General features: G+C 32.9%; 2 protein-coding genes across 3 annotated transcripts; one reads left to right on the top strand and one right to left on the bottom strand.

Annotated features, from left to right (window-relative positions):
• Window positions 1-3649: 3649 nt before the first annotated feature.
• On the top strand, window positions 3650-6354 carry LOC108463651 (E3 ubiquitin-protein ligase AIRP1-like). 2 transcript variants are annotated; one of them, XM_053024756.1, is made up of 6 exons: window positions 3650-3988; window positions 4164-4289; window positions 4583-4922; window positions 5027-5136; window positions 5360-5411; window positions 6137-6354. In XM_053024756.1, exons 2-6 carry the CDS (start codon window positions 4191-4193, stop codon window positions 6160-6162), a joined length of 627 nt encoding a protein of 208 aa, XP_052880716.1. In that variant the 5' UTR covers window positions 3650-3988; window positions 4164-4190; the 3' UTR covers window positions 6163-6354. The 2 variants fall into 2 exon arrangements, with proteins under 2 accessions (XP_052880716.1, XP_017619043.1); XM_017763554.2 differs by lacking the exon at window positions 6137-6354 and having other exon boundaries at window positions 5360-5939.
• LOC108463273 (agamous-like MADS-box protein AP1) lies at window positions 5596-11209 on the bottom strand. The gene is made up of 8 exons (XM_017763221.2): window positions 10797-11209; window positions 7517-7595; window positions 7116-7180; window positions 6794-6893; window positions 6653-6694; window positions 6483-6524; window positions 6173-6297; window positions 5596-5944 (listed from the first exon to the last, which is right to left on the bottom strand). Exons 1-8 carry the CDS (start codon window positions 10979-10981, stop codon window positions 5845-5847), a joined length of 738 nt encoding a protein of 245 aa, XP_017618710.1. The 5' UTR covers window positions 10982-11209; the 3' UTR covers window positions 5596-5844.
• Window positions 11210-11755: the final 546 nt, after the last annotated feature.

Raw genomic sequence — 11755 nt, 5'->3', positions numbered from 1 at the left:
TAGATGCATTACTTGTAAGAGATTATGGGTAACATGAAGGCTTGGAAAATAGCCTAAGTGTTGGCCGCACGGGCTGAGACACAGCCGTGTGTCTCAACCGTGTGAGGGACACGACCAAGAGACACGGGCGTGTGACCCGGCCGTGTGGTTCGATGCACATGTTGACGTCATAAATAGAGAGTTACACGGTCTGAGGACACGAGCATGCCCTTATGTCCACACGGGCTTGTGACAAGGCTTGGAAAATAGCCTAAGTGTTGGCCGCACGGGCTGAGACACAGTCGTGTGTCTCAATCGTGTGAGGGACACGACCAGGAGACATGGGCGTGTAGCCCAGCCGTGTGGTTCGATGACATGTTGACGTCATAAACAGAGAGTTACACAGTCTAAGGACACGGACGTGTGACTCTGTTTCATGGAAAAATTTCCTAAGTTTTCCTGAAACTTTTCAAAGTTCTCGATTTAGTCCGGAATCAATTTCGAGGAATGTTTTGGGCTTCGTAGACCCAAATATGGGACGACATGTATGTGTTTGAAAGGTTTTGAATTAAAAGAGATTTTATGGCCCATTTTTTGCGTGAATATGTATGTTTAAGTCCAGAATGTCTCGTACCCTGTTCCGGCGTCGGATATGGGTAAGGGGTGTTACAGTGTCTCTACTCGTGTGTTTACTACCATGTATTCTGACTTAAAATTTTTATGTACAGGGGACACACGACCATATCACACGCCCATGAGGCGGTCCGTGTGTCACACACGGCCTAGACACATGCCCGTGTGTCTACCCATGTGGACGTTGTTAGGCTAGTTTCCAAGCCTTTGGTCAACCTCTATCATCCCCATACTCTTATAAATTACCAAAATACATAACAAGGCCTAATTATTCATCCCAAATGACATTGATATATCTCATTGCATGTAAACCTCATCTCATCGGTTTTATACATGCTCGATTATCCACTTTATGTTAAAGGTTTCTATGACTGGTAACTCAATTAAGCTTGGCTCATTGTCTTAACTCATTGCCAATTATAACCTAGCCATCCCTTGTGATTTAGTCACATTACATATACTTAATTGTGATATGCCATATTTAACCATCATAAGAACATTGGACATAAACATGCACAAATTTGTAGGTCATAACCTACATCAAAATGAGCCAATTTCCATGGCCATATACAAGTGAACACGTATACTTTTATAAGCCTTCATGTTGGCTAATCAAATGACACATATAACAAAATAACAAAAGCCCTATACATGTCATTGAATAAAATAAAAGTATCTATATACTAAAGCTGGACAAGATGATAGTGTGTTGATTCTCCAACCGTCTCCCAATCTTTACGAGTCCTCCAGATCTGTAGGACAGGGAAAAGAGAGGGGTAAGCATTTACATGCTTAGTAAGCCCGAATAACTGGAAAGTAAACTTACCGATTAATTAGCATGCATCCATATTAGGCAATAAAACCAACAAGCATGAAATAGTTTCCCTAATACTTGCACTCAATCGATAAGTTAGTTTCATAACAATACACCATGTAATTTATCTTAGATAAGCTCATCATCCAACATTTTCATTTTTCTATCTCATGTTAGTCTCGTTAAGTTTCTCAGAAATCTCAATGCATTATCCATTTGTCATCAAGTGACAAGAACGATCATCTCAAGTACGCACTCCCGCGAACCTCACATCTTATGGCAGGATTACCAGTCCAGGCTAAATTCAGACTCTAGTCAAATTACCCTTCCGGGCTAAATCCATTATGCACACATATTCTTCGGGAGGCTCGATCACTCAAGAAACACCTGTCGGGGCTAGATCCTTTCTATATTTGAGATCAACGGATTACCCGTCTGGGCTAAATCCTTTTCTGTAACACATGCAGGATCTCAAGTCACGTAAGCCATGGTTTATCCAGCGAATTTCCCTTTTGACTTCAATCGGGACATTTATTATCATATCATTATTATTAACACATTTTATGGATTTTCATGCCATCACTATAACCAATTATTATCCATTCATAAAACATGCAATTAGACATATTAATAGTTTACTTAAAGTTATTCAAACTTTCCTGGTATCCGTTTTGGTTTCGTGTTTCGGTTATTCCAAAACCTTTCATTTTCCTTGATTGACCTCCGAAATTTGTTCCTCGAGGTCTATAACAATAAAAATGAATCATTAATACCTCAAATTGTTCTTTTCGATTCTAAATTTCACCCCCGAACAAAATGATCGTTATGCCCCTAACCTTTTACATTATTTATAATTTAGTCCCTAAGCTTGTATGATGAAATGCATGAAATTTCTACATTACCCAAGCCTAATCGAAAGTTTTTCCCTCTTATGGCAGCCCACATTTTCCATTATTTCACATTTCTGCCACATATTTTGTACCTTTTGCAAAAAGGTCCTTTTAGAGGTTTTTCATGAAAATCACCTAGAAAAGTATGTTTAACACACATCCAACTTTCATATTCCTCCATAAAACATCAAAGAATAAACATGTGACACATGGTTCACTTTGCAAACATGAACCCTAACTCAAAATATGGGTAGAAATGGAGAGAGTAAGCTATCGGGATTTTAAAAATACGAAGAACATTAAAAACAGGGCTTGGGAGCACTTACTATTGAGCTTGAAAATATTAAAAACCCTAGCTATGGAGGGCTTGAGAAATTTGGCTGGATGAGGGAGAAGAATGGCTGATTTTTGCCTTCATTTTCCCATTTTATTTCATTAATTAGCCAAATGACCAAAATGCCCTTAAGCCCTTTCTTTAAAATTTTTTCCATACATGCCCATTTTTGTCCAAAAACTTAGAGATTGGGAAAATTGCTCCTTAAGGACTTCTAATTAATAAACTAAAGCAATTTCATAGAAATTGCTTCTAGAATCCAAGTTTTACGATTTACTCAATTTGGTCATTATTTTCCAATTGGACACTTTGCTCATATAATTTCTTCATGAAACTTTAACACATGCATATTTTCATATTCTAGACCTCATAATAATCATAAAATAAATATTTCAACGTCGAATTTGTGGTCCCGAAACCACTTTTCAGACTAGACCCTATTTTGGGATGTTACAGTCATCATCATGGTCGATGTGATATTCGAGATTCAGCCAAAACATTTAGATCGGGTTTAGGGGGTTACAAGTTTATTCTAGGTTAAAGTATTTTGTAAGTTTTTGTACTCTTCATAAATTTAAATTTTAGTCTCTATACTTTTTTAAGAATTTAGTCCTTCTACTTTTTAGATTTCAAAAGTTAAATACAATTGTCAACACTATTAAATTTTATTGTTAAATTTGTTAGTGTGACATTTTGAAATATTAAAAAAATACTCATTCAGTAGCAATGTAACTAAAAAATGACGTTGTAATGAACCTAAATTTAACAAAAATAATTTTAATAGTATTAACAATCAAACCTAAATTTTGAAATATTAAAAATAGAGAAACTAAATTCTTAGGAATAAAAGTACAAGAACTAAATTTTAAATCTATGAAGAGTAAAAACCTTGAAGAATATTTAACCTTCTATTCAATACAATCTAATTTAAAATATTTAAAAAATAATAATATTTTACTTTAAAGTAGGTTTCAATTTCCGCGTCATGAAAGCATGCAGCATATGAAGAATAAAGATGGTCCCTTGACTTGGGTATCGTAAAATCGTTATCATATGTCTCTTTTGTCGATTGTGGTAGAAGAATCCTACGCAGCTTAGGCTTCAAATTATAAATTTTAATCCGAAAAACTCGAGATTTTTAGAATCTTTCAATTTTCCACCAAACCCGACTACTAAATTCAGTCTTTGTTTCTTCTCTTTCTATTTGAATGCACTAAATTCTTGGGGGTTTCTTATCAACTCATCTCTATCTGTTCTCTACTTTAAAAATAAAACAACCATAAATTCCACTTGTTTCATCATCATTTCCTTCTTCAAGGCAGCGAATTTCATTTCACAGTTAAGTTCCCTTTGATTTTTATCCATGAAGATAATCATAGTTAGTTTATCGGATTGATGGTCTCTATTGGGTCGATGTCAGTTTGAGGACTAGCTACTCAACATTCATGTCTAAATTATTTGTTATTTTATGTTACTTGTGAAAGGATTGCTAGTAATTATGATTATTGTTCAGGCTGACAAGTAAATTAAAGTATTCATCATGGGAGCTTGTTGCTGTTGTTTGGGTATCAGGGATCCTGAACTACATGTTTCCACTTTTATCAGTCTCAATAGCGTCATTCATGCCCTCAGGGGAAAGGTACCATGTCAAATTTTTTCCTTCTCCTTTTGAGTTAGCATCGAGACAGAATTTTGTTGAATTTATATGGGCATGAAGTTCTTTTCTTCTTAAACAATGAAAACACCTGCAATTTACACAAGGTTCTTTTTTCTTTTTTTTTTTTTGCCAATTATGGATTGAGTCATTGGCTACTGACTGTTCGTTTGATGAAAAGTTTCAAGGAATCTAATAATATTTGTTTTCTGATAGCAATTTCCTATAATGCTTCTTTGATCTTTAGCTTCACCGGGGCTTATTAATTTGATCCTCAGTTTACCGGAGTAAGGAGCAACGAGCAATCGGATTCGCCCGCTTCGAATTCTCAAGTGTCAGCCCCTTTGGATTCTAATGCTGCATTTAACAATATCATCACACATACTGCAAGGGTCTTGCATTCCGAAGCTGATACGACACCCTCATACGAGTACGATCGGATTGAAGGAAGAGAGGATTATCGACTCAATCACACGGAACACGCAAGTATAGGAAACAAATCAGCTGGAGTTCAATGCGAATCTCAATTGAAGTTCTCACACGATAAACCTGAAACTGAAGTTGGTTGTGACTATGGATCATTAGAAGATGAAGATGTTTGCCCCACATGTCTTGAAGGTAACCTTTTCAATTGCTGATTCCCTAACCAGCTTATACAAGTGGAAGCCATTAAATGAGACATTGGCTTACTTTGGTTACCCTCTCTTGATTTCCTATATCAGATTACATTCCCGAAAATCCAAGAATAGTTCTTCAATGTTCCCACACTTACCACCTTGGTTGCATATATGAGTGGATGGAGAGATCCGAAAACTGTCCTATTTGTGCCAAGGTAATTTGTTTCTACAAGGTTCTGCAATTACTCCATTTTCTGTTCTAACTTCTGCCATTAAGATCCCATTTAGCATCTCTTTCTTCCAATCATCAAATGTCGAGAATCGAATACTAAACCGGAGCTGTTAGCTCTTTATATCATGTAAAAATGGGGATTCTATATAGTCTTCTAATGCCATATTTTCCTAAATCATATAACTGATTATGGACTGATTTTGCAGATGATGATGTTTGGTGAAGCAGAAATTGGATCACCATTAACCAAAGATGAACGTATGATTTTTGAGGGTACATTTCAATAGTTTTTTTTTTCCGAGTTTTGTAGTTTGATGAGAAAGAGATATAGGTTCCTGCATTGCTATTTATACCATTGCAAGAAATTATGTACTCTTTTTTTTTTCACTGAAAAGAAGATTTAGTCTAATTGCTTGATATAATCACCAAGAAATTATGAAAATTGTATCTTCAAAGGCAGCAACTGACAGTTAATAACGAGTGAAATACGAGATCCAGTAATACACTAATCATCGACATCGATACACAAATATATGTATGTCAAGACAAAGCAGACATAAAAGGCATGAGTTTCCAACAATTTATCCTTTCTCATGCTGTTTTCTTTTTTAAAGAAAAGAACCATAGTGCATGGATCTATGTCCATATTCACATATAACCAAAAGCATAGTTAAATTAATTGTACCCATTTTCATGCAGCAAAGCATCCCAAATGGCATGAGTAAATAGGTTCCAGAGTAAGGTCTAGTTCATTCCTCCTCATTTCTGTTGCTTCTTCCTGGTATGTGCCACTGCAAAAATTGTAAACTATAAACAATCAAATCTTTTAACCAAGCTTTTGCCACTTCATTATAGACAACAGAAAACGAAAGCTTATGTGGATCCATTTTCTTTGGCTTACGTTTTCAAAATTAATCGGTTTTCAGCTGATAGGATTTTATTTCTTGCATCACAAGTAACATAAGCCTTTCATGCATCTCTAGATATCATTAAGGATGAATGCCAATGAGGGGTGTTACCCGATATTCAAGCAGGGAGGAGGCTGTGGCAGCAGAAAGGATGATGTGTTGAGGCCATGGTCTTGCTGCCCCCACTGCGGCTGCTGCTGCTGTTGCTGCGCCACTGTCTTCTCCCTCTCTTTGATCTACATGCCAAGACAGGTAATTTGTTAGTTCATGTTTTTCTATTACAAAAAAAAAAAAAAGAAAAAGATTGTAAATGTTGAGATGTTGGGATTTGAATTTCACATCGAAACTCTTACAAATGATTCAACAGTGGGAAAGGAAAAAAATTTTGATGAAATCTTGAACATGAAAAAGGGTATGTCACCTGCTTTGCTAGCATGGTGTTTTGCTCCTGTATTGCCTTCTCCTGTCATAAAGACCACAATTAGATTTCTTATATTCACATTCAAGTGTCCATCACATCACATATGATCATCCAAGTTCATATAATGATTCTCTCCAGGATTGACAAGCATATGTTCTGAAAGGCCTTACCTTTCTCTGAAGCTCTGATATTGACTCATACATGAGTTGGTTCTGCAGGGAAAAAAAAGGGCCACAATTTCATCATTAAAACCAGTAACAATTATAATTGTAAGACTATAATGGGACAAAGGACAGCTGTTTAAAGCATACTTTTTTTGAACGAATAAGTTTAAGAGCAGTATCAAGCTGCTGCTCCAAATTCTGCAGCTCCTTGAGACTCAATGACTCTAATTCTTCTCCCATGTAATGCCTGAAGACGTTTAAGAATTCACCAACATATCAGGAAATTACTATGTTCAGCTAAATTGGTCCAACTTTCTTTTTCTATAACTTTCATGTTTGACTCGTATTCGGATATGGTGAACACACTAATATCTGACATTCAAACCTAAGTTGGAGTAAAATAAACATTGAAAAAGGAAATCACTCGTTCATCTTTAGCAACAATGTAATCAGTTGAATTAAGAGGTACCTGTGATTTCTCTGCAAGAGCTCAACCTTAGCTTTAAGTCTATTATAGTCCATGGACCAGTTGCCCTGTCCATAAACAGGTTTCAGTTTTCAATACAATTTCAGCCAAATCTTAACCCTTTTTCACAATCTACTATTCCCAATAATTTAAAAACCTGAATAATGTTCATTTAGTTTTATGTACCGAAAGGCAAAAACTAAGAGTCTCTCATTGAAAGACAGCTACCATTAAAAGCTAGAAAAATGTACTGTACTTAGAATTTAGATATCCCCAAACCCCTTATTGCTGTCAAACTGCTATTTGCAAACAATATTTATATAATATAATATAATATAATTAAGACATATATATAATCATTATGATAAGTGGCTAAAATTAACGGCGTGAAAGGCATGTTGTACCTGAGATTCAGGCTCACTAGCAACAAGCTGTCTCTCAGCATAAGAATACCTTTCATAGCGTTCAAGGATCTTCTCCATGCTGTTGCAGATAATCACAGAAAATAAATGTCAGTCTTAATGGCACAATATTTTCTTTCCCAAGTAAAACTAATTGTACCCTAATTTCTTATATAACTTTTACTTTAATTTAAAACATATAATATATATAGATTTCTAATGGCTTCATATGCCATACTAATTTCCATACATACATACATGCATTCATGCATGCATACACACACAAACAACTAATTTCCATTTGCTCCAACTAATTTTTGCATTAACTCAATAAGTTTCTAATGGCTTCATAGTTCACATTGCATACTTCGTTCTTAACTTGTCTCAAGGATTAATATTTATGCTATGTTAGTGAGTATAAATCCATATATATACTTGCAATGAACTACGTGATGTAATCTATAAAAGAAGATAGTACTTAAGGGTTAAAACATTAAAATTTTTATATTAGCTTCTAAGAGTTTTAATGAGTTAAACATAAATCCAGTTAAAAAAAATAGCATGTCTGTCATCAGCATGGAGGAAGGAAGCTGAAAGAGGTCGAAATCAACCCTCAAAAAATCAGAAGTCAAATCCTGTCTGATTTTGAGTATCACCAAACTGACTTAAAGCAACTAAAAGTGCTTTTTTTTTTTTTTTTCAGTTTTGATAAGTGACTTAAGGAACTATAAGTCTGTGATAACGGTGCCTTACACCATAAACCCCTTGATTCCTTACATATCGTAATGATATGATTAAGTCGACGTCATAAAATTTGTGTTAGGAATGGGGGAGAAAAAATAATAATTAAATTAGTCATCAAATTATAATTTTTTTGGATCACAATTAATTACGCTACTTTTTAGGTGATAAAATACTTGAAAGATCAAAGGAACTTGGAGGAGTCATAACAGAATCAATTCAAGCTTGCTTTGAACCGCCACCCTTCCTCCCCCCTTTTTCTTTCTGTATATAGATGCCGTATATGAACTCATTGAAAATTAGGGTTTTGGATTTTAAATATTTAAGTAGGTAAATTTTTAATTTATGCAATGTTGGATAATTTGAAAAATCAACTACCTCTAAATTTATTATGAAATTATTTGGGTTATTAGTAAAAATTAATTAATAAATAGATTTATTTTTTAAATAGAAAATTTTGATTTTTCAAAATTATTTTTTCATATTTAATCTTATTTTTGGTATATAATTTAAATCTTATTAATAAAATTTTTTATATTAGCTTGATATTTTTTATTTGGAAAAGCTATTAGTTTGATAATTTATTTAAAATATAAGTTTTTAAAAATAAAATCAACTTAACATTTTAGTAAGGCCTTATTTGATAATCTATTAGAAATATTAAATTAAATGAAAATTAATATTTTCAATAATTTAATTATGTACACATGTCTAATAATCTGAAATAAAAAATGTAGAAAATGATAAGTAAATAAGAGCTATTTATTATTTAAAAATAGAATATTTTCAATTAATTCTATTTTATTCATTTATTTTAATATTATATTATCCTATAAAACTTTAAATTTAAAATTTCACTTTAGTTTGAAATAAGGTGAAATGTTTTAAATTAAGGATAAAATGTAATATATAATTTTTTATAATTTTAAACATGTAATTATCAAATTATTTAATTATATTCCATAATTAATGTTAAGTGCTATATCAAACAAATTTTATAACATAAAATTAATTCTTAAATTTCAATACTTAATTTTTCATTTTATCCAATAGCACCGAAGTGATAAATAAGTTATCTATCTACTTATATTATTCAACATTTTTAATTGAAAATTCTCAAAACATTTTTTAAAAATAAAATATAAAAAAATTCCTTTTCAATTTACTAAAAAATTTGATTTTTATTAAACACACCATAAATCCAGAGCATATAAAATCATAAAGCCTAATCCAAAGTGTTCAATTTTCCTTCATTTCATTTTTAGCTTTGATATTTTTATTTTAATTTATTTAAAAATAACTATTCTCAATCAAAATAATGAAAAAAAGGATATATGCATCAAATATCAATTAATTTAAATTCAGATAATTACCATAAATAGACAGACACCATATCTATAATATATAACTGAAGAACTTGAATCACAAATTGCAGAGTTTTCTTTTCCTAGTTATCAAGGCTTATAAATAATTTTTCCTTTATTCTTTTTCTCACTTGAACCAGTAACTGGCTATTGGTGACATATATGTAACCAAATCAGCTAAAAGAAGAGCCCATTGGAATATAAAAATTTTAGAAAGCAGTTTATTAGCTTGTTTAGGGTTCAAAAAGGAATCTTCAAATTTGAGGTGTGGAACTACCCCTCATGGAGCCCTAGCCCTACTCCCTCTGTACAAAAATTGTCAAATCCCTAATTTTCTAACTACCAAAAAGGTACCTCTTTTTGGCCTTGGACAGTTGTTGGATCAAAGAGTTCTCAAAAGCCAAAGAGGGTCTAGCCCTTAAGAACTGGTGAAGAAGAAGAAGGAGATACATGTATAGCAGTTGTTGCTTGTAAGGACTAAAAGGAAACACACAAAGGAGAGAAGATGACAAAGATAGTAGCTCTGTTCCAAAACCAAAAAAATAAATTGTAAAAACAAATTTATTTTCAGAAAAAACATAGCCATATTTTTTAGGTTTTCTTTTACTATCTTTAGAAGAAAATATGTTTGATAGCATGATTTTTCCTTTTGAGATGACAGAATATAAAATTTATTACAAAGTTCAGTGTTGCTTTTCCCTTCTTTTATAACTTGGTATTAATAATTTAGTCCATAGAATGGATACTTTGTATTTTCTCCTAATTGAGAAAGTTTTAGTTTAAAAAAGGGGAAATTTTTTATTGCTTCTTCTTCATCATCCATTGGTCAATAACCTTGTTTTAGCAAGATGAGACCAAACTTCCCCCTCAAAGCTTTCCATTCTTTTGCTACTTCAACATCTCTGAAACACTTGTAAATTCTATTACTGATATAGTTATAGTCACACTTTTTACTGAACTGTGTAATATTCTTTAATTTTTTTTTCACCTGTTATAACCATTGCATGAAATCCAGGAGAAACTGCTAATGACAGTGCCTCAAAAACCACTTTCATAAACATCTATTTCAGTTTCAAAGCCAAAAAAAAAAAAAAGTAACTTTATCTTTGTTTCTCAAAACCTTGGAGAATACTTTAAAAAAATTAAAAAAAAAACAGAATGAAGGGGGAAGGAAATACCAGGAATCAGTGGAGTATTCAAAGAGCTTCCCTTTGTGGGAGAAGACAATCAAAGCGACCTCAGCATCACACAAGATGGAGATCTCATGAGCTTTTTTCAACAACCCAGCTCTCCTTTTGGAGAAAGTAACTTGCCTGTTGATCTTGTTCTCAATCCTCTTCAACTGAACCCTACCTCTCCCCATTTTCTTTTTTTATAACCTTAAAAAATTGGGGGGAAAAAACCCAGATCCTAAAAAGGAAGAAGAAGGAGGAGGAAGATGGAGTAAAGTTAAATACCCAAGTTGGAAAAAAAAATTCTTTTGCTAAATGTGAAGTATATCAGAGAAAACATGCACAACATATATAGAAATGGAAATGCAGGGAAAAAATAGGAAAAAGAAAAAAAAAAGTGGTTTTAGGGAAAGGGAGTGGATTTGTAGATAAAACCAGAATGGTTTATTAAGAATGTGCTGTCGGTCCCTCATTGGTTAATATGACTGTTCAGTCGTTACTGTCTCATGTTGGAACCACAATTTTATTTCTTCTTTTTATTAAAAAAAATAAGGTGTTTTCTTCATATAGCCTATAGATACCGTCAGAAGCTGTACGGAGACCCCTCGCTGTCACACACTCACACAGCTGACGGCGGAGATTTTCTTTTTCTCTCTTAAACCCAAATAAATTATAATGCATAGGTTTATTATTGGAAAAATAACAATCTTGTACGGAAACAAATTTTAATGTAGTTATGAAATGATTCAAATTATTAAAATATAGAAAAATAATAATACTGTACGAGGTAAAATTCACACGTAATCTAGTCTTATTTTCATTTTTTATTATTGATTAATAGATTGATGGACATGTTCCAATAATAAATTGATGTAATTAATTTTTTACATTAGTTAAAATTTTTATTAATACCAATCATACTAGCTTGTTCCATCCAATTCTGATCATGCCAACCAAAACATTGC

This window comes from Gossypium arboreum, chromosome 13 (assembly GCF_025698485.1).
Source record: "Gossypium arboreum isolate Shixiya-1 chromosome 13, ASM2569848v2, whole genome shotgun sequence".
Lineage (NCBI taxonomy): Eukaryota > Viridiplantae > Streptophyta > Magnoliopsida > Malvales > Malvaceae > Gossypium > Gossypium arboreum.
Note: the sequence above shows the minus strand (reverse complement) of the source record. Positions and strands in the feature narration are given on the sequence as shown.

Bases quoted from the DNA above. Each gene is read 5' to 3' on its own strand.
- LOC108463651 (XM_017763554.2), top strand. From the start codon at position 4,191: ATGGGAGCTTGTTGCTGTTGTTTGGGTATCAGGGATCCTGAACTACAT. The intron at 4,923-5,026 runs GTAACCTTTTCA...TTCCTATATCAG, and splicing joins TTGCCCCACATGTCTTGAAG to ATTACATTCCCGAAAATCCA. The intron at 5,137-5,359 runs GTAATTTGTTTC...CTGATTTTGCAG, and splicing joins ACTGTCCTATTTGTGCCAAG to ATGATGATGTTTGGTGAAGC.
- LOC108463273 (XM_017763221.2), bottom strand. From the start codon at position 10,981: ATGGGGAGAGGTAGGGTTCAGTTGAAGAGGATTGAGAACAAGATCAAC. The intron at 7,596-10,796 runs GTATTTCCTTCC...TATCTGCAACAG, and splicing joins GAATACTCCACTGATTCCTG to CATGGAGAAGATCCTTGAAC. The intron at 6,525-6,652 runs GTAAGGCCTTTC...TCTTTATGACAG, and splicing joins TATCAGAGCTTCAGAGAAAG to GAGAAGGCAATACAGGAGCA.